A 23736-nucleotide genomic window follows, 5' to 3' on the forward strand; every position below is an offset into this window, starting at 1 on the left:
TGAGTACCGATACTTGCGACAATACAAAATAAATGGGGGTAAATTGCACTGCAAAATTTGTGTCCTGTCCGAATCGCATGCAATTTACCCCACCGCTCTCGTGTGTTTGAACCCAGTATCATAATAATAATAAAAAATAAAAAAAAGGAAGGCAGTGCTATCTAGTGGGCAGTTTATTAAAAAGGTTATATTCCAGGACCCCTGTGGGTATAGGGTGGAAAGGATGTCAGCTTGGGGGTAGACCGCCTATACATCTCCTGCAGCCCTGTGAGCACCTCCAGTGGCCATGGTTTTCTATGATCGGCGGGACGGGGACACTATGCAGAGTTGGACTGGAGCAGATGTGTACTTCAATGTAAATTGTAACATTTTTAATAAAAAGCCCACTAGATGGCACTTCCCTTTCTATACTAGATACACACACAGTGGGGGGAAATCGCACCACATTCTTGTCCAAATCGCATGCGCTTCTTTGCAATGCGATTTGCACCCATTCACTTTGTATTGACACAAATGGCACTGCAAAGTATTCGTTTGGAGAGCATTTTCACAAGTGAAAATACGCTATCCGCAACAATAACGGTACATCCCTACCTTGGGACAAACACAGATCAAAAAAAAAAAAATGAAAAAAAAAAACAGAATAAAATTACAAAAAGAAAACTGGCAGATTTGATGGACCACTCTTTTTTCTGCTGTCACTTTTCCATGGGTAGGAGATTATCATGTGCAGAGCAGAGGTTGCACTTGGGGAAATACCTGGAAATATGTGCAGAAATGTATAAAAAAGGTCAAATTAGAAAGAGCTTTGTAAGTTTGAGTTAAACATCTGATATGCATTTTTGTGTGTAAAAGGACTGGCATACAGGAAGAGCACAGGAGAAATGAAAAGAGGCGTGGGAGTCCAGCCGCAATGTTCAGGACATCTTCAAGTCAGTAAAGAAGAGTTTCTCCATGTTCCTCCAGACATGGTATGACAACTGAAACTTTGTATAACATAAAGACCCTTATTCATAAAGATCAAATAAAGCATACTATTATTTCAATATATATATTTTTTTTTATTTCTGCAAAAACGCACATTTTTTTTTCCAGCACATAGCACAAACCCTAGATATTTAAATATAAACCCAACATTTAACCACCCTCACCAGCTTCGTATGCTTGGCCTGGTTGCCTGTGTCTGGAAAGAGTTACATTATATTTGGCTTTGCAATAAATCTGCACTTCATTTGAGGAGCAAGCGTGGGCTCTTCATTTTAAAAACCGATGGTCCCTTTTAAACATGGTCGCCACACCTCCCTCACTTTCCTTCATGGCTTATTCAGAGACACTGCTTTCTGCAGGAACATTTTAAAAACCAGTTACAAAGTCCAGAAATAAAATTAAGAAATAAATAGAATAACTATGGCTGATAGTTTGTAGGTCTCTGCAGCATTGTAAATATTTTAAACTGGTTAAAAAATAAAATAACCTGGAGTTATTAACACACGGTCACTGCCATTTTGCCTCCATAAAAAGCACAGGGAGACCTTCTGTGGCCTGAGCTACTCTAAGTACGCAGCCTACTGATGAACTGCAGAAATGACTGAAGTATAAATAGTACCTCATGCCACAGAGATGTCACTGGTCTTCGACAAACCAGTAGACCCAAATATTGGTTTAACACACAAAACGGTCTTGACAACAATATAGAGGCAAAAGACACTTAAGATATTCAGGTACATGCTGCTTCTTTCCCTCTGTCATGTGATGATATCACACAAAACATATATATAAATATATATATTTATATAATGTATACAGATTCCCGCTCTGCTGCAGAGCGAATAACGCAGGTGTTGCAAGGCTGCAGGCCCTTATTTTATTGCATGTACAGTAGGTGGCGCTGCTGGGGTTACTGAAGCTCTTATACTGAAGAGAAAATAATTACATACAAGTGACAAGGACACGTTACTACAGGGATCATTTCCTGTATTATATCAATATTTGTTGTGTCAAGTTTACCTATTCTGGCAAAGTTTGTAAAATAAAAGTTGGCACCAGAATCTTGTGGTGTCCGTTAAAACCAAACCACCCTCCCCCACCCTACAAAGGAATGTGTTATGACTAATGGACCAGCAATAATATACAATTATACACACATCGTATGTATCCTTACATATAAAAGTGTGTAAGTTCATACACACACCTGCTTTGTGCTCTTAGCCTCCTCCTCTTTCTGACTGGGAGCCCTATTTAATAAAATGGGCGGCACGATCCTGCAGTTCACTGGCTAGACTTTGCAGGCGGTTTCTTAGTGGAGGAGTAAAAATTGGTGTACAGAGGGACCTAAGGGTGCTTAGCCGATCACTAGGGAAACCTCTGCCCGGCCATGGAGGTAATAACTGAAGAAACATTGCTGGTATCTCAAAATGATCACATCTGCAGATCTTCATTTTAGCAGATAATGTGCATGAGACTTTCATAGAACATGTAAAGCAGGGTTATGGTCTGTAGAGATGACCTCCAAAGCTTATGGAGCAGCACTGAAGGACTTAAAATAGTGCAATGATCAAAAGCGTCCAGTGATATTCCATGTCCACTGGTGTGGAATGGCCTCACTCAGATCAGGTCTTGTGCTCAGATTTGCTCCCATCACCCATTTCATTCAAAGTTGGGCTTGGAAAAAAACAAATATATATGTATATTGTACAATGGGCTCAGTTATTCTCAAAAAGGGACAGAAGGTCATCGTTGCCACTGTTTGGAAGGTCCGGTGGCCCCAGGTATGAGAGCAGCTCATCTGGATTGGTCAGATCAGGGAGAAGCTGAAAAAAGAAAAAAATGAACACATACATTAATATGAATACAAGTCACCAAACGCCGAAACAGCATAAGAGATTTTGTTGTTTTGAATACTCATACATTTATTCCTGTGAATGTAGTTTAAAGTTCACTATGGACCACTGGAGTCTAAAGATCCCTGTAGACCACGTACTCCAACATGGAAAAGGCTTTTTTACCGTTACTTCTCTAACCACATTATATATATATATATATATATATATATATATACATACACACACACACACATACATATACACTAATACACACACACACACACACACACACATATATATATATATTATATACATATACATACACACACACACATATGTGTGTGTAATATATATATTATATATACATACATACATATACATACACACACATATACATACACTCAAATCTCAAAAAAATAAAGGAACTCTTTTTAAAGCGGAGTTCCACCCATTTTAATAAGTTTAGATGTACGTAATCCCTTTTAAAAATGCTTTTACCAATGTAAACTATTTTTTTTTCTTCTTTATTCATCCGCACTTCCGGGTCCGGCCGCCTATAGGCGTTTACGTCACTCGGCGATTCGCAAGGGCTCCTGGGATAGCGGCGTCATGTATCCCAGCATACCTTGCGAATCGCCTAATGTGACTAAATCTCGCATTATTACACCGGCCCCAGCTGTACTCAGGGATGTATTGCTTGAAGTCTGCACTCTGCTCCGCCTCCACCCTGCCTCCTCTCAGTGAGCGCTACGGGATGGAATGCTTTAAGTCCCCGCTCACCGAGAGGAGGCGGGGCGGAGCACGGACAAAGCAATACATCCGTAGAGCTCACTGAGAGGAGGCAGGGCGGAGCGCGGACTCAAAGCAATACATCCCTGAGTACAGCTGGTGCCGGTGTAATAATGCGAGATTTTGTCACTAGGCAATTCGCAAGGTATGCTGGGATACATGACACCGCTATCCCAGGAACCCTGGGATAAAAAAAGTTTACATTGGTAAAAGCATTTTTAAAGGGGATTACGTACATCTAAACTTATTAAAATGGGTGGAACTCCGCTTTAATCATAGTATAGCATTAAATAAATTAAACTCCTTGGATATTGTTCTGGTCAGTTAAGTAGCAGAGGGGGTTGTTAATCAGTTTCAGCTGCTTTGGTGTTAATGAAATTAACAGGTGTATTAGATGGGCAACAATGAGATGAGCTCCATAACTGACTTCTTTTCCCTTACTCCTCCTTTTTGACTGTTTTCATTAGTTTTGCATTTGGCTAGGGTCAGTGTCTCTACTGGTAGCATGAGGTGATACCTGGACCCTATAGGAGGTTGCACAGGCAGTCCAACTCCTGCAGGATGGCACATCAATACTTGCCATTGCCAGAAGGTTTGCTGTTTCTCCCAGCAATGGAGAAGCATGGAGGAGATTCTAGGAGACAAGCACTTACTCTAGGAGAGCTGGACAGGGCCGTAGAAGGTCCTTAAAGCGGTAGTATCCCGCTTTTGAACACTTACCTACAGGTAAGCCTATAATAAGGCTTACCTGTAGGTACAAATAATATCTCCTAAGCCGGCATGGTTTAGGAGATATTTACAGTGCATGCAGCTGCTCTCGCGAGCGGCGCATGCGCTCTGAAGGTCCGGGGGGACCTTCAATTAACTTGCCGGGAGCTTGCCGGAAAATCAAGTGACATCATCGCAGCTCCGGCCAATCATCGCGCCGGAGCCGTCTCTTCCGGCCAATCACTGCGCCGGAGCCGCCGAACCCGGAAGAGACGGCGAGGGATCATGGCAGCGCCCGCAGCGATGTCCGGGGGTCCGTGTCGGGGCTTCGTTCTAAGGTAAGTTACACATAATGGGCTAGTATGCGATGCATACTAGCCCATTATGCCTTTGTCTTGCAGGTTTTTTTTTTTTTTTTTTCCAAGGGTTTACAACCGCTTTAACCCATCAGCAGGACCGGTATCTGCTCCTTTGTGCAAGGAGGAACAAGATGAGCACTACAAAATTACCTCAAGCAGGCCACTGGTGTGAATATCTCTAACCAAACAATCGGAAACACACTTCATGAGGGTGGCCTGACATCCTCTAGTGGGCCCTGTGCTCAATGTCTGGCACCATAGAGCTCAATTGGCAATTGCCATTGAAAACCAGAATTGGCAGGTGTGCCACTGGTGCCCTGTGCTTTTCACGGATAGAAGCAAGTTCACCCTGAGCACATGTAACCAATGTGAAAGGGTCAGGAGAAGCCGTAGAGAACTTTATGCTGCCTGTAACCTCATGCAGCATGACTGGTTTGGTGGTGGGTCAGCGATGGTCTGGGAAGACATATCCATGTAGAATTGATACCATTGAATGGCCCCCATGCTCGTCTGACCTAAATCCAATAGAACCTCTCTGGGACATTATGTTTCGGTCCATCCGGCCCCACCAGTTTGCACCTTCGTCTGTTCAGGAGCTCAGTGATACCCAGGCCCAGATCTGGGAGGAAATACCCCAGGACACCATCTGCCCTCTCATTAGGAGTATGCCCCAACGTTGTCAGGCATACATAAAAGCATGTGGGGGCCATACAAACTACTGAGTACCATTTTGAGTTGCTGCAATTAAATTTCATCAAAATGGACTAGCAGCACTCACAGGTCTTGAAAAGGTGAACGCACAATAAAGGTTTTATTTCGACGAGGCACAAGCTAGTCTTCCTCATCCTTTCAAGACCTGAGAGTGCTGCTCTCTTTTGGATATGTACTACAGTCTACGCACCTGGGCCCATTTATTTTCCTGATATGGGTACAGTGGCGGCCACTGGAGAAAATAGATATATAAATCTATTTATCTATATTTTATAAACACTTACATGCAGACCAGGATATCCATCAAAAGTGACATTGACTGGAATTTGGAAAGGGGTGTAAACCATGGTCACCACTCATTCCCTTTTGATTTTTAAACTGTTGCTGCAATTTCTCAAACTCCCCTGGTAGTGTTTTCCTAACCCATCACTGTCACTTTTACTAGATAGCTTGGCCCACATGTAAAGATGGAGGACAAACATAAATAAAAGAAATGTAAAAAGGGGGGGGGTAGAGAAAAAAGGAAGTGAAGAACCAAAATAAAAATAACTGTAGTAACCACAGTTATACGATTTTTCTCCTTCCTTTGCACACATAAAATGCACTTTTGGTTTGAAGATCACTTAAAAACCCTAAATTATATATTTCCTGAAAGCAGAGACCCTGTAGACCCTGGTGGCAGTTGCAAATATTTATGTTGCATAATAATTACGTTACGGTTTATCAAACCTATATTTTCAGTAACAAAATAGATGGATTGAAATAACTTTACTGCACACAAACAATATTAGCCAATGTTTTGGTAAAATATAAAAAAGAGGAGGCTCTGCTGAATACACAGATACCAAATATGTAAAGCCTTAAAATTGTGCAAGCCTGTGAAGCTGTATAAAACTACGGTACCCAAAACTGTCCAAACCCTTTAAACGTTTTTACAGCTCATTCATTTTGGCCCTTTTCACACTTGTGCGACATGGGTCTGCAAAGTCGCATGACAAGTCGTACCCCATGATTTCTGATAGCTATTCATATCTGTGTGACTTCAAGTCGCAGCGACTCCAAAGTAGTCCCTGCACTACTTTGCTCTGACTTGAGGTCCAAACAACTCAAGATTACACAGGCATTGCTTCAAATCGCATCAAAGTCATGCGACTTTCAGGTCGAACAAGTGTGAAAGGGGCCTTAGAGGTATCAGTGAATGATGACCCATTACCCAATATGTGGTACAAGTGTCATTTTCATACTCGTTTGATTTTGTATGTTTTGCCACTTAAGCCCCAGCCCTATTTCGGACACTTTTTGTTTACAAGTTAAAACCAGTATTTTTTCCTAGAAAACTTAGAACCCCCAAACATTATATATATATATATATATATATTTTTAGCAAAGACTCTAGAGAATAAAATGTCGGTCATTGCAAAAATTTTTGTCACGCGGTATTTGCACAGCGGTCTTTAAAACGCCATTTTTTTGGAAAAAAAAAATTGAAAAATCACATTTCACTGCATTTAAAAAATACTAAACAGTAAAGTTAGCCCATTTTTTTTGTATATTGTGAAAGATGATGTCACGCCGAGTAAATAGATACCCAACATGTTACGGTTTAAAATTGCGCCCCCCCGTGGGATGGCGACAAACTACGGTCAATAGAGATCTCAATCTGCGACGCTTTAAATTTATTTAACGGTTACCAGTTTAGAGGTAGAGTGTAGCTCTTTTTTTTAAATTATTGCCCACGCTCTGGCGATCGCGGCGATACCTCACATGTGGGGTTTGAACAGCGATTTCATTTGCGGCTCGACTTGCGTATACAGCCATTTTTCAAAACTGCCGCCTTTTGCAGCACAGTAACCCGGAAGTGACGTCATGGACGCCGCCTCCGGGTTACGTCACCGGAGACCCGATCTATGCCGTTTTCCGGCATTCATCGGGACTCCATCCAGCCGGCGGACGTGCCAGCTGGGTGCTCGGGGCTCCCGGTGGGACGGGAGCCCCGAGCAAAGCCACGGAAAGGTGGCGGGAGGGGGGGGGGGGGGGGGGGTTCGGGACGTCCCCTCCCGCCCCCCCCCCCGGGTAACGATCGAGCGGCTCCCGAGCCACATCGGTCGTTACCGACGGAAAGCCGACCGTTGGTTTCAAACCACGGTACCGGGATGATGCCTCTAACTAGAGGCATCATCCCGGTATAACCCCGCAAAATGTACCGACGTATCGGTACGTGGTTAGACGGAAGGGAGGCTTTTAAAAAGAATGCTTTTTTGTTAATTAATTAAAGTTTATTTAAAATGTTTTAAAATTATTTTAAAAGGATAAGTTCAAAAAGGGGGGGGGGGGGAAATCAGGCAGTGGATGCAGCATTGGGAACATGTTACATGGTCCACCCAAATAACGGGTAACATATTCCCAAAGGTGAACTTATCCTTTACCTTAACTTTTTTGCTATCACAAGGGCACAGGTGCTTTTTAGGAAGACCTCAAGGGGCCTAAGGCTGGCCATACAATTTTCTGTTAGATCTACCACAAACCACAAAATGTGAGGTCAAAGCTAAACAACACATTCACTTGTATCTAATTAGGCAGGCCTATATAGCTCCCCGAGTCACTTCTACATGAAAGCAGACAGCCTGCAAAGAAAAAGTAAACATACTCCCAGCTGCTATAGAGGTCCGGAGTTTGTTTACATGCCGCACTGTCATCGACCTAATAGTTATGACTGTTGCAGTGAAAGGGTTAATGTGCTTCTGAGTGGTTTTGTCTCCGCCCTCATTCACATTGACTGCAGCTTTGAAATCGTGCAAATTCATCAGAAATCGCACAATTTCAAAGCCGAGGGCGACTTCGGGTGCGACTTGGAAGACATCGGTGCGTCTTCATGTACAGATGTCTATTCAAGTCACAATGAAATCGCCAATAGTAGGGCATGTACTACTTTTTCCAATCAATGCGGCACCGCAAAGTCGGCATTGCACAGATTTGAACAATGCTATTGCCGGCAATAGGATACGACTTGTCATGCGATTTGGCAGGTCAAATTGCATGTCAAGTCGCTGCAATGTGAACAGGGGGCTTAATGTTGGCAGGTACCTCAGGCAGAGCGCCATCATTTTTAATTCCCCCTATCTTTGAAAGTATAGCAGAATTATACATTGGCTTGTATTTGGAGTATCCTGGCTGCTTTAAAAGCAGATTCTTTTTTTTTTTTTTTTTCCAAGCAAAAAATATAGAAGCCTTACATCAAGTGTGGGTTCGGTCACATCTCCAGTACCCGGAATTGTAGGGTTAAATGCCAGATCACCCCCAGGCTGAGCCATATTAGGCCGTGCTTGGTTCCGGTGGTGTAACTGCGGTGACTGGCTGCTCATGTTGGAGGTGTGAAGTGACTGTACTTGATTATGGGATGGATCTATCCGCCCTGTGCCAGAAACCTGTATGCAAAAGATAACAATTATAAAGTTGAGAAAAATATTCTTGAACACATACATGTATGAACATGAGACAGCACTCCTGTATTTATCCCTCAATTAATTTATGACGGCACTTTTCTAAACTGACATGAAGCTGGATCTATTTGAATGTAAAGTGGCCACATCACCCCAAAGCAAAAAATTACTGGGGTTCTTGTCTGTATCAAACAGGACTAGTGTATTGTTGAGAAGGTCTGAATAAGAAAAGACTGGAACTTCTGTAACTATTCCCAATTTGACACAGCATATTGGTTTTGGAAAAGGCAGGCACAGACAAATATTAAGGAAACAGGCTGCATATTGCAGCCCAATTAAAAAAAAAAAAAAAAAGTCTGTTTCCCAAAATGACTGAGTTTTGTTAACTACACAATAACAAAAAGGTGATGACGTATCTACCACAATGCAAATAGTAAAATATAGTATATAATAAATTAGAAAGTCCTCCATCACAAGGCTGGAAAAAAAAAAAAAATGTATATACATATATACACACACACACATATATATATATACACACATTGTATATATATATATATATATATACATATATACATATATACATACACACATACATACACACACATGCATACATACACACACACACAGTATCTCACAAAGTGAGTACACCCCTCACAATTTTTGTAAATATTTTATTCATTATTCATTTATAATCAATAATTTATTCTTTTCATGTGACAACACTGAAGAAATGGCACTTTGCTACAATGTAAAGTAGTGAGTGTACAGCTTGTATAACAGTGTAAATTTGCGGTCCCCTCAAAATAACTCAACACGCATCCATTAAGGTCTAAACCGCTGGCAACAAAAGTGAGTACACCCCTAAGTGACAATATCCAAATTGGGCCCAATTAGCCATTTTCTGTCCCCGGTGTCATTTGACCCGTTAGTGTTACAAGGTCTCAGGTGTGAATGGAGAGTAGGTGTGTTAAATTTGGTGTGATCGCTCTCACTCTCTCATACTGGTCACTGGAAGTTCAATATGTCACCTCATGCCAAAGAACTCTGAGGATCTGAAAAAAAAGAATTGTTGCTCTACATAAAGATGGCCTAGGCTATAAGATTGTCAAGACCCTGAAACTGAGCTGCAGCACGGTGGCCAAGACCATACAGCAGCTTAACAGGACAGGTTCCAAGCCTCACAATGGTCACCAAAGAAGTTGAATGCACGTGCTCAGTGTCATATCCAGAGGTTGTCTTTGGGAAATAGATGTATAAGTACTGCCAGCATTGCTACAAGTGGGTGGGGGCGTGGGGGGGGAGCCAGCCTGTCAGTGCTCAGCCCATATGCCGTACACTGCATCAGATTGTTCTGCATGGCTGTCATCCCAGAAGAGAGCCTCTTCTAAAGATGATGCACAAGAAAGTCCTAAGCAAACTGTTTGCGGGCTATCAGACTAAGGACATGGAGTACTGGAACCATGTCCTGTGGTCTGATGAGACAGAGATAAACATATTTGGTTCAGATGGTGTCAAGCGTGTGTGGCGGCAACCAGGTGAGGAGTACAAAGACAAGTGTGACTTGCCTACAGTCAAGCATGGTGGTGGGAGTGTCATGGTCTGGGGCTGCAGGAGTGCTGCCGACACTGGGGAGCTACAATTCATTGAGGGAACCATGAATGCCAACATGTACTGTGACATACTGAAGCAGAGCATGATCCCCTCCCTTCGGGGAATGGGCCGCAGCGCAGTATTCCATCATGATATTGACCGCAAACACATCTCCAAAACAACCACTGCCTTGCTAAAGAAGCTGAGGGTAAAGGTGATGGACTGACCAAGCATGTCTCCAGACCTAAAACCTATTGAGCATCTGTAGGGCATCCTCAAATGGAAGGTGGAGGAGCGCAAGGTCTCTAACATCCACTAACTCCGTGATGTTGTCATGGAGGAGTGGAAGAGGACTCCAGTGGCAACCTGTGAAGCTCTGGTGAACTCCATGCCCAAGAGAGATAAGTCAGTACTAGAAAATAATGGTGGCCACAAAATATTGACCCTTTGGGCGCAATTTGGACATGTTAACTTAGGGATGTACTCACCTTTAGTTGCCAGCTTTTTAGACATTAATGGCTGTGTGTTGAGGTATTTTGAGGGGACAGCAAATTTACACTGTTATACAAGCTGTACACTCACTACTTTATATTGTAGCAAAGTGTCATTTCTTCAGTGTTTTCAAATGAAAAGATATAATAAAATATGAGGGTGTGTTCACTTTTGTGAGCTACTATATATACACACACGTGTATATATATATATATATATATATATATATATATATATATATATATATATATATATATATACACACACACACACACACACACATATACATATATATATATATATATATATATATATATATATACACACACACACACACATATATATATATATATATATATATACACACACACATATATTGTGACGAACGCCCATTTGCTTGGATGTTCGTCACAGGTTATTGGAGGAGTGTGGAGGCCAGCCTCCTGCCCACAGACTACAGCCCTTGCTTGTAGGGGAGCGCGGCTCTGGTTGGGGGGTATGTGCTGGGGGACCATGGCAGTGGTGTTGCTTTGGACTCGGGCCCATGTCACCCAAAGATACAGACTCAGACTGGGATCAATGTTACAGGCCTAAAGCTGCCTGTTGCAGCAGACGATGTCTCCACACATTGAGAGACCAAATAGATGCTAATGACGTCTACTGTGGGGATGTGTACTGACAGTTATAATAAGGTGTGTTGGAAATGGAGACGGGCTGTCTGAGAGCCGATGTCTTCTGCTTTCATCTGTTTAGAGGTGAAGTGTGTTCACACTTCTAGGAATGTGTATTCCGCTATGTTTTGGGCTGGTTGGTTGTTGAATTAATTATGATAATGTTGCAGTCTCATTCACCTATTGTCTCTTTCGTAATTAACAGGTATGTTAATTACGTTCTGTATACAATACATTTGCATGATGTAATCAAGCTCCTAAAACTGGATATATATTGGAAGTGAGTTATATGGATATATATTGGGAGTGGAATATGGATATATATTGGGAGTGGAATATATACACATACATACATATACATATATATATATATATATATATATACACACACGCACATATATATATATATATATATATATATATATATATATATATATATATATATATATATATATATATATATATATATATATATACAGTAAAACCTTGGTTTGAGAGTAACTTGGTTTAAGAGCGCTTTGCAAGACAAGCAAAATTTTCAAATAAATTTTGACTTGATATACAAGCGATGTCTTGATATACAAGTAGCCTCAAGTCACAGCTGAGTATAAAAGAGAAGAGAGGCGCCTCTAAGTGTTGCAATATGGTTAAATTTAATGAAGGTACAACATTTAGCAACTCACATGGTTGATGATTGGAACAGGCACATCTAAGGATGCAGGCATCTGGGGTAAAGCTGTCCACATAGACCATCCTCCGCACCGTCTGCAGGGTGGTCTTCCCGGTCAGGATTACAGACTGGCAGCCAGCGGTGCAGAAGATGGTCTATGTGGACAGCTTTACCCCAGATGCCTGCATACTTAGATGTGCCTGTTTTATCCATCAACCATGTGAGTTGCTAAATGTTGAACCTTCATTAAATGGGAACCATATTGCTACACTTAGAGGCGCCTCTCTTCTCTTTGATACTCTGTAGCTCCTGCTGGATTTTGCTTCTAATCCCCTTGTGGAAGCGGCTATTTGTGGATGGACATTTTATGGTTATATAACCTATCGCAATGCTATAATCTTTTTATATGGACTATAAACTGAAGGACTTATGAATAAATGGTTGTGGAACGAATCATCTGAGTTTCCATTATTTCTTATGGGGAAATTCGCTTTGATATAAGAGTGCTTTGGATTACAAGCATGTTTCCGGAACGAAATATGCTCGCAATCCAAGGTTTTACTGTATATATATATATATATATATATATATATATATATATATATATATATATATATATATATATATATATATATATATATATATATATATATGATAAAAAAATATAAGTGTCCATAAAAATTGGATTTCATCCAATATCTATCCACCACCCCACGTGCACAAGGGTCCCCTTCAGATGTCCACTCACCAGATAAGATTGCCAAATATGGTCATATTGGCAAAATTAGGCAATTATCCCCTTTAGGGTTGATAGTGATCCACACTTAGTGCCCACTCCTCAATGTCGGTCTATACAAGTAATACGTGTATAAACAAAAATAAATCCACTAATGCAATAACGTTGCTCACAATTTATTAAAACTAATACACATACAACGCACTCACACAATGCATAGTAGGGCATCGCATAAAAATTACAGCAATGCTACTGGCATATATCCTGGTCATGGCGGACCGCACGTTTGTAGAGCCGTGTCTCACCCAAACACACTTGATGTTCCCACAGATTGTCACTTCCAGTTGCCGTACAGCCACGTCCCGATGCGTTTCATCATATTAACTTCGTCCTGGGATTGGCTGGTAGTCGATATGACGAAACGCATTGGGACGTGGCTGTACGGCAACCAGGAGTGACGCAGGATGCAACACCGGAAGGGACGATCCGGAGACACCGAGTGTGGTTGGGTGAGACACGGCCCTACATTATGAGGAAGCGATCTACAGTATCGTGAAACGCGTTAACCCAGCACGTCTGTTCGTGCACCGTCTGTCTGCTCTATTTATGAAGAATAAAGGAGTTCATTTGTTTTCATCTTATCACCTCGAGTGTGGTCTCAATTTTTGGAATTCTCTGAGACATGGCCCTACAAACATGTGGTCCGCCATGACTAGAATATGCCAGTAGCATTGCTGTCATTTTTATGCGATACCCTACTATGCATAGTGTGAGTGCATTGTATGCATATTAGTTTTAATAAATTGTGATAAATGTTATTGCATTTAGTGTGGATCACCATCAACCCTAAAGGGGATAATTGCCTAATTTTGCCAATATGAAAATATTTGGCAATCTTATCTGGTGAGTTGAGATCTGAAGGGGAGAGGTGTCATCTGTGTGTGTGGTGGATAGATATTGGATGAAATCCAATTATTATGGACACAGGGTTTATCATATATAATTAATATATATATATATATATATATATATATATATATATATATATATATATATATATATATATATATATATATATATATATATTTATTTTTTATTTTTTTTTGGGGATTTTCAACTTTGTGATTGAGAACTTTCTAATTTATTTATTTTTGGATTTTATGCACTTGTCATTCAACATGACATATTTATAGCACCACTATCTACTGTATTTTTTATACTATATTTTATAATTTGCATTGTAGTAGATACGTTGTCATGGTTTATATTTTTAAGTGGCACCTGCTCATAGATACATGTTTTTAAGTCTATTGCATGGAACAGTGGTAGTATCTCTCTATTGGCATGCTCAGATCTTGTTTAATAACAAAAAGCTAACAAAATAGAAATACACCACCATACAATATATCTACCCTAAAATGCATTACTGTTGACAATGAGCTACTATAAAGTTGGGTGTATTGTAGGCAGCTTTGTAGAAAATACCTAATCCTTCACCTAGATCTGACACACCCAACATGACCAGGAAGAGAATATTATTGGAAAAGAAAAGGCTGACGCAGAGCAAACTTTGTGCCCTTTGACTTTTATACTCGTAGATTTCACAGACCGAATAAATTATTCTAAGAACACTGGCCTAATGGAAAATATAGAAAAGGAGTTTACATAAAGGAGTTCCTGAGATCATCCGATACAACCAGCTCACTTACTGTCCAACTTTATGCCCGTGTCCATCCCCCTCCACTGCACTATGGAGACTAACAGTACAATTTAGGCATGACATGAGCCAAAAGAAAAGCCCTGGCTTTTCTGAACCCCCCCCACATTAGCCCATAATCATAATAGATTCATTTAAAGCATATTTCCATCTGGGAAGAGTCCTGCTCTTCAGCCATAAACTGCGAAGAGGCAGCAGGAGGGCACTTTGCACAGCAACTATAAGTTGTCCCAAAATTTGTAGTAATTTATGCAACTTAAAATCTTTGTGGAACAATCTACCCATAATATCCTTCAGCATGCAGAAAAAGCTGCTATAAACCTGAATAACCCTACATTTTCAATATTTATAGCAATTTATTTCCACTAGGCTACAGATCTGATTCTCTTCAGTTGTATAAAACTTCAATGTGCCCATTTATAGTGCTAGTGTTTTTCAAAAGACCTCCAACCAAAGTATGTATACACAATGTAGTTGTGTGTTGTAAGACTGCTTTCACGCTAAAAATGCATATGCATTTTTGGTGCGTTTTGCACCTGTGAAAAAGAAATATGCGACTCAATAAAATGCACCAAGAACGCAACCGCAGGTGTGTTTTTTGCCACATTTTGGATGCGGTTTCAATTCATTTCAATGGGGAGCTGCGTGTTTTTTTTTTTTTAACTGCACCAAAAACATACACCAAAAATGCAGCATGCAGAACTTTTTAAAATTCAACTGACCTGCAACTGGCTGGGGTGAAGAATTCTATAGGATTTAGTGGTCATCCATTTTTCTTCCTATTTCGGTAAGGCAAAAATGGAAGAAAAACTGATCAGTGTGAAAATTCTAACACTCAGGATTTATGTACATTACTGCTTTGTTGAACAATAAGCTTACCTTAGTGGTAGCTACCAGAGGAAAAAGCATAACATGTAATATGCAAGGTTACCCAGCAGCCTGGATGCATCTACCTCTTAGGGCTCCAGTGACCGCTGTGATCAGGGCAGGGAAAACCTAAGCTTGTGGCTGGGTTCCTGAATAGTCAAAGCTGCATTCTAACAATATCGGTGTCTGGTACACTTTTTGACTTCTACATTTTGGAACAACATTTTTTTAAAGGCTACAGACTACACTTAATCGGTGTACATAGCTGGGTATACTGTAACCAGTTCAACCTCAGCTCGTGTCATCAGAAGTTCTAACAGCATCTAGAATTCACAATATTGGTAGCCAAGAGCTTTGATCCCGAAAAAGTCCTTGGCTACCATTATTGTTGCTGGTATATGCTGAAATCAGGGATAAGGGCATATAGCACTCAGTACATGGGATAACCTACTTCTATAAAATTTAGAATTTCATAATTCACTTGCCTACTGTAAAAAATGAGGCTCACAAGCAGTGCTGTGACTATTCCTCTTATAGGGGCTGAGGGTTGTTCCTATCAGTGCCTTGCATCTTTGAGCAGAATATCAATTTGCAGAATGGGAAAATGTACTCACACTAGAAATGTACAGACAGACAATGTATATGGTACGTTTCCCATCATTCTTAATAGCTCACCTGTCCTGTCAGCGGGGGTCCGCCAGGCTTCTCCTGGTTCATCATGGAGCTTGGAATGTCAGACTGGTAAGAGATGGGTGGAGGGCCACCGGTGTTAAAGTCATTCATTGTTGGGGTGCCAGGATTTGATGAAGGGAAACTGCCTTCAGGGTATCCCCCTTGATTCTGGAAAGTGGGGCCTACAGACAGATATTGCAATGTGAATGAACATATTGACTTAGCCATTGCATCGGGCGAGCAGAAATAAACAATACATTTTTTACTGAATGTTGAACTCCAACTATGCAATACAGGCATACCCCGTTTTAAGTACACTCACTTTACGTACACTCGCGAGTACAGACACAGTCTGATCAACTTGGCATGGCACTACTCCCAGTTTTTAACATTGGCGTCTATGGGAAATCTTGGCCAGCTTGACATGGCACTGCTCCCAAACCAAAAGTGACAGGGATACCAAACTTAGGAAGCACCGAGAGGGGACCCAGGACTACAACATATCCTATTTGTAATCTACCAGGTCATAGTCCTGGATCCTCTTAACATGCTCCCCAAGCTTGATGTTCTTGTCACTTATGGTTTGGGAGCAGTGCCATATCAAGCTGACCAATATTTCCTATGGAGCTAGTGTATTTGCATGCATTGAGAAGTGAAAAAAGGTATTGCTTCACTTTAAGTACATTTTCGTTTTACATACATGCTCTGGTCCCATTGTGTACTTAAAAGTGGGGTATGCCTGTATAGAAAACCTGAAAATATACTTAAAACTACACATGCTGGCTGCAAGCGAGAATACATAATATTATGCAATATTTCCCTGGCTTTTTCTTTACATTTTTTAGTCTCGAATATAAAAAAAAAAGACAGAAAATATGAACATGATACATTCCCTTTAGATAAAGAATTGTCCAAAACTTAAAAGAAAACACAAATAAAAACACAAATTTGCAAATCCTGTATCATCTTAGTGGACCAATTCTACAGAATTGTAACTTCAAGATAAAATGGTTACATCTTGAGGTCACTGAACGTATAGAACCATTTATACTCTGGAAATTGTGACATGTGTATATGTGGAAGTACATCTTACTTTTTCCTGTACAAGACAGATAATGTAGTAAGTGACTAATCAACCAATCACTAATCAGCACTGATTAATTTTTAATCCTCATGGTGCTAGCATTAGTAAACAGATAGGAAAGTATTTCATATTAACTACTTGTTTAACCACTTGCCGACCGCCGCACGACTATCTACGGCGGCGGTCAGCCCCTCACAGGCAAAGTGACGTAGGTCTACGTCGCTCGCCTGTGAGGGTTTAGGGAGCGAGCGCGCGCCGCCGGAGGCGCGCTCCCGCATGGTCACGGACCCCCCCGCGCGTGTGACCGGCGGACCCGATCGCCGCCGGCCACTCTGCGATCGGCGGGGGAGAGGGAGAAAGTCAGGCAGCTTGTGTAAACAAGCTGCCTGTCATTCTCCTCTCTGTATGAGAGATGATCACATGGATCTACTATGTAGATCCATTGATCACTCTGCATACAGTTGAAGCCACAGCCAATCACAGTTAGAATCACGCCCCTAGGGACACACACAGCCCCTCCCTCTCAAATAAAGTTAACCCCTTCACTACCAGTGTATTTTTACAGTAACAGTGCATATATATAGCACTGATTACTGTAGAAATGTCACTGGTAACCCCAAAAGTGTCAAAAATGTCAGTCAAGGGTCCGATCTGTCTGCCGCAATGTCGCAGTACCGCAAAAAAAAAAATCGCAGATCGCCGCCATTACGCGTTAAAATAAAAAACAACAAAAATGACAAAAATCTTTCCCTTTGTTAGTAAACGCAATAACTTTTGCGCAAACCAATCAAAATACGCTTTTTGCGATTTTTTTTACCAAACATAGGTAGCATAAAACAAATTGGCCTAAAATATTAAAAAATTTTGATTTTTACATTTTTTTTGGGGGAATTTCATATAAAAAAAAGGGAAAAATATTGCTATTTTTGCAAAATTTACGCTCTTTTTTTGTTTATAGCGCGTGATCAAAAAATCGCACAGGTGATCAAATACCGCCAAAAGAAAGCTCTGTTTGTGGGAAAAAAAGGACGCCAAATTCGTTTAGGTACAGCGTCGCACGACCGCGCAATTGTCCGTTAAAGTCACGCAGTGCCGAATCGCAAAATACCCTCTGGTCGTTTAGCAGCCAAATCCTCCGGGGCTTAAGTGGTTAAACATTTTTTTTTTTACATTTCTTACTTCCTGGTTTCTTGCCTAGACAATTGATGTCATACATCCCAGGAGTCTGCAGGAGGGGAGGAGAAAGGGTTTTCTTAGCTAAGCACTCCCTTGTTCCTGCATGCATGCTTGAACTAAGGGCAGATGGGTTCCAGGAAGTAAATGCTACATTCATTTACCCTTACTCAAGAAGTGATTTTGCAATAAAATAAAGCATAGATGAATGGGGGAGTTTGCTATGAATTTTAAAAAAGAATTTGTGTTTTTGGTTCATGGTGCTCAAAAGCAGTGAAGATCCGCTTTATAAATTACTAGCCTTTATTACTCACCCTGCTGACTGCCGTAGTCTGGACCAGGGCCCCCTCCTGACTGCATGCTGTTGAATGGAGAAGAACTTGGTCCCAGTGCAGCAATCATCTCCATGACATTCGGCATTACCATGTGTGCCGGACTGAGACTTCTACAGCGCTTCAGAACTGGTCCATCGGCTTCTTCCTTTATATGGGTGTCTGGCTTCACTGGGACTGGTTTCCAGCAACACGAAGGATCAATGGTAATCTCTTCATAGTCATAGCTAGGAAGGCAACAATAAATAAGTGGATTCACTTGTAAATTTACAAACTAAAAAACAAAAACAAACACCCAAGTTGGTAATACCACAACTGGGATGAAAATTAACAAAAGTACCATTGCTGCTTTAAACATATCTATTTGAAAGCATTCATCTAAGCAGTCATTTACTTATATCTCTATAGTGTCATACTACTTATGGTAGCAGCAGTGATAGGGTTAAAAAGGGGAGCAAAAAAAAAAAAAAGGAGGACCTCCTTAGTGTGCTGCCCTTTCATTGTCCCAATCTAAAGCAGTTCCCTGACTGAGCTGTACTATTTAACTTCAAAGTCATCTCAGATCTGGCTATGCCATTGGCAGAATTAGCTGAACTGTAAAATATGCCTAACAAAATTATATATCCTTAAACAAAACAAAAAAAAAAAAACACAAACATCATTTTAACTGTGCATTTAGCCATTTGTCTGGAATTGCACTTTACTAAAAAATTCTTCCAGCATTCGATACTTACTTTTGAATATAGAGGAGAGTTCCCAGCATATACTGATCAACTTCCAAGCCCTCCAATAGGGCAGTTTTACTGTAAAAAGACCAAACATTTAGCATTGGAATATCAGAAATGTGCACACAATTGAGCAGCAAAGGGTTTAAAGCAATTATATAGCTACATTTATCAAGTGAAAATACCTTACACCTCAAAAAAAAAAAAAAAAGTAAAGAATGATTCTCAAGGGGTATAAAATTTAGAATTTTGTTTAAAACAATGATTTGATGTAAATTTCAGACTCTGCTGTAAATTCCTTATACAACTGTAAGTACAACTAGGGTGGGAATATCCAAGACTGTAGTATCACAAGAGTTTTTAAATTGATGGCTGTCATCATACCCAATGAAAGTCCTCAATATAATCCCGTCTGCCCTACTGACTTCTACAATGTCACGATGCACACAATTTATTTCAGGTTTATTTTATTTTAAATAGGGGCTGATTAGCAGGTCATAGCTGTCAAAGATGGAGGTGGGGCGATACTAAAGCAGGATGTCACAGACGCCAAAATCCTTCTGTTACTGAGGTTTAGGGTAGCTAACTCCATTTGTCACAGAATTTAGTTTGACAAAACACTGGCTTTACCAATGGTTGAGTAAAGCAAAATAAACAAATGCCATGATGCAACAGCAGCATGCAGACAATGTTCATTCATTTTCATGTTCATCTATTTTTTCCCCCCCAATAAGGCAAAATGGGACAAGACTGAAGCTTACTTGCACACAGGACATCTCCATGTCCCTCGCTCACAGTTCAGCTGCAGGTACGACTCCAGGTCAAAGCACTGAGGAGATAAAAAAATAAAAATATAAAAAAAAAAAAAAAAGTAATTAAAGCAAATAAAACAGAAAGAGAAAAAACTAATTTTCTATCTTTAACCAATAACAGATGGAAAAAGTGAGAAGAGAAATAGGAGAGAAAAATACACTGTTAAAAAAAAAAAAAAAAAAAAAAAGAAGGGAACACTTAACGGGGAAAAATATCATGCTGGATATCTATACTGATATGGACTGGGCAATGTGTTAGGAACAAAAGGATGCCACATTGATGGAAATTAAAATTAATCAACCTACGGAGGGCTGAACACCCCCAAAAATCAAAGTGAAAAAATAATGCAGCAGGCTAGTCCATTTTGCTGAAATTTCATTACAGCAACTCAAAATAGTATTCAGTATGTATGGCCCCAAGTGCTTGTATGCATGACTGACAATGTCGGGGCATATGTCTAATGAGACGATGGATGGTGTCCTGAGGCATTTCCTCCCAGATCTGGACCAGGGCATCACTGAGCTCCTGAACAGACTGAGGTGCAACCTGGCATCATCGGATGGACCGAAACGCAATGTCCCTGAGGTGTTCCATTGGATTTAGGTCAGGCGAGCGTTGGGGCCAGTCAATGGTATCAATTCCTTCATTCTCCAGGAACTGTCTGCATACTCTCGCCAAATAAGGCCAAGCATTGTTGTGCACTAGGAGGAACCCAGGACCCACGGCACCAGCGTAGGGTTTGGCAACGAGTCCCAAGGATTTCATCCCAAATCCTAATGGCAGTCAGGGTGCCATGGTCTAGCCTGTAGAGGTCTGTGCCTCCCTCCATGGATATGCCTCCCCAGACCATCACTGACCCACCACCAAACCGGTCATGCTAACCGATGGTACAGGCAACATAACTTTCTATACAGCTTCTCCAGACCCTTTCACGTCTGTGCTCCAAATGAGTGGAGGGTGAACCTTCACTCATCTGTGAAAAGCACAGGGCGCCAGCCAATTCTGTCGTTAAATGGAAAATGCCAATCGAGCTCCAGGGTCCTGGGCAGTGAGCACAGGGCCTACTAGAGGACGTTGGGCCCTCAGGCTACCCTCATGAAGTCGGTTTCTGATTGTTTGGTCAGATACATTTACACCAGTGGCCTGCTGGAGGTCATTTTGTAGGGCTCTGGCAGTGCTCATCCTGTTCCTCTGTGCACAAAGGGAACAGATAGCAGTCCTGCTGATGGGTTAATGAACTTATATGGCCCTGTCCAGCTCTCCTAGAGTAATTGCCTATCTCCTGGAATCTCCTCTATGCTCTTGAAACTGTGCTGGGAGACACAGCAAACCCCCTGGCAATGGCACGTATTGATGTGCAATCCTGGAGGATTTGGACTGCCTGTGCAACCTCTATAGGGTCCAGGTATTGCCTCATGCTACCAGTAGTGGCACTGACCCTAGCCAATTGCAAAACTAGTGAGAACAGTCGAAAAAGAAAATTCATTGGCCTCCACCTGTAAAACCATTCCTGTTTTGGGGGTTGTCTCATTGCTGCCCATCTAGTGCACCTGTTCAACACCAAAGCAGCTGAAATTATTATTAACAACCCCCTCCGCTACTTAACTGACTAGATCAATATCCCAGGAATTTAATTGAATTGATGCTATACTCGGATTGAAAAGTGCTCCTTTAATTTTTTCGAGCAGTGTATAAAAACACTTTAACAGAGAGGTGTGAACTACAGTGAATGAGAGGGCAGAATAAAGAGACCTCAAATTACCTGAATGTGCCGACAGTCATGGCCCCTGGCAGGAAGCTGAATTCTGCGGAAGGTGATTGGACATTTCAGAGATACCTTAATAGCCGTCTGTTCCACCCCATCCTCCCCATTAGGCCCAGGAGTGCCTGGGATGCTGCCACTGCTGAAATTTCTCTTAACTGAGGAAGAAAATTGAATATGGTTTATAATCTGTACAAGTCATAAAAGCAAACAATGTTCAGTAAGGGATAAGTGAGTGTTCAGAGCATTCTCTTACTTTTGGTAATGCAGTGCTCTGCAGGGAGCAGCCTCTTCTTGATCAAACCCTGTAGGACAGATCTCACAGATGGGCGATGCACCAATTGCAGCACAAACAGGTGAGACTGCAAAGAAAATGAAGACAGCTGAATTTCTGGTTGAGAAGAATATACATCATCATCAATATCCACCCATTCCAAACTACGTAGCACTTCACCTGCTTAGCAGAAACTAGAAAATCCAGCATCAACTTGATGGACGATATAATTTTTCAAGTTTTATTCAATATCCATCAAGACATAAAAAGTATCCACCATATAAAATAATTGACGCGTTTCTGCCCCAAACTTAGAGCCTTAGGCCCCTTGCCTCAGCTAAGCAGAATTCACTTGCTCAGTGGGGAATCTCTCCTCTGATCCCCACTGAGCAGGCGGATGACAAGTCTGCGTCCGCTCCACTATGCACACGGTCTCATTTTACGGGGCAATCAGATGGAAGAAAACAACCCGTTTCCATCCAATCCAATCAGCCAGACAGATGTGGAAAAGGACGTTTTTGGCAGATAGGATCAGATGGCGGCGGGTGTCAGCAGACATGTGTCCACTGGCATCCGCCGCTCAATAGAAGAGACTGGAGAGTCCAATCAGGTCAGCCTGAAAAACTGACAGTTTCCTCATGTTTGTCCATGGTATGTACAGCGTATATCCTGGCACCTGTTTCAGTGGACACTAAATTCAGGGGTTGCGCACCACAAGGTTTTTTTTTTTTTTTTTGGAATAACCTGGTTAGCTGCTGGTTTTCTCACATTTTGAGATCTAAAGCAACTATAGGCAGGTTGTGAAAAGATTTGAAGCCAAGATGTTTAAAAACAGTCCCAGAATAAGAGAAGTATAGGCTGTCCGCAGGTTACACACAATTATAGGTTCTGTAGGTTTGTGCTCAACGTGGTTGTAAAGTCAGAAGGTTTTTTTTTTTTAATCTTAATGCATTCTATACAATAAGATAAACCTGTGTGCAGCAGCCCCCCTCATACTTACCTGAGCTCCATCTAGATCCAGCGATGCTGCAGCAGTGTCCTAACTGCCCAGGACTTCCTTCCTCATTGGCTCCTGCTGCCGTCAAGGTAAGTGAGCCAATGAGAAAAGAAAGGGGGTGGGAGGGACCACGGCACTGTCTGAATGGACACAGGGAGCTGTGACTTGGTTTGGTGCCCCCATAGCAAGCTGCTTGCTGGGGCACTTACCAGGAGGGAGGGGTCAGGAGTGCCGAAGAGGGACCCGAGAAGAGGAGGATCCGGGCAACTCTGTGCAAAACCACAGCAGAGAGGAGGCAAGTATAACCTGTTTGTTATTCTTAAAAGACA

At 41.4% G+C, this 23736-nt stretch overlaps 1 protein-coding gene across 4 annotated transcripts in view; it reads right to left on the minus strand.

Annotated features, from left to right (window-relative positions):
* Positions 1-1047: 1047 nt before the first annotated feature.
* ZMIZ2 (zinc finger MIZ-type containing 2) overlaps positions 1048-23736 on the minus strand; it is a 107062-nt gene continuing 84373 nt past the window's right edge. For 2 of the 4 annotated variants that reach the window (XM_082256766.1, XM_082256767.1), the window contains exons 12-20: positions 22393-22498; positions 22137-22294; positions 20323-20390; positions 19571-19639; positions 18819-19063; positions 16251-16429; positions 15431-15487; positions 8623-8814; positions 1048-2810 (exon numbers count right to left, since the gene is read on the minus strand). In XM_082256766.1, the coding sequence (XP_082112892.1) occupies positions 2703-2810; positions 8623-8814; positions 15431-15487; positions 16251-16429; positions 18819-19063; positions 19571-19639; positions 20323-20390; positions 22137-22294; positions 22393-22498 (1182 nt within the window). In that variant the 3' untranslated portion in view covers positions 1048-2702. The remainder of the gene's footprint in view (positions 2811-8622; positions 8815-15430; positions 15488-16250; positions 16430-18818; positions 19064-19570; positions 19640-20322; positions 20391-22136; positions 22295-22392; positions 22499-23736) is intronic. The other 2 variants (XM_082256768.1, XM_082256769.1) reach the window with 1 other exon arrangement.

This window comes from Pelophylax lessonae (genome assembly GCF_965119305.1).
Source record: "Pelophylax lessonae genome assembly, chromosome: 4".
NCBI lineage: Eukaryota > Metazoa > Chordata > Amphibia > Anura > Ranidae > Pelophylax > Pelophylax lessonae.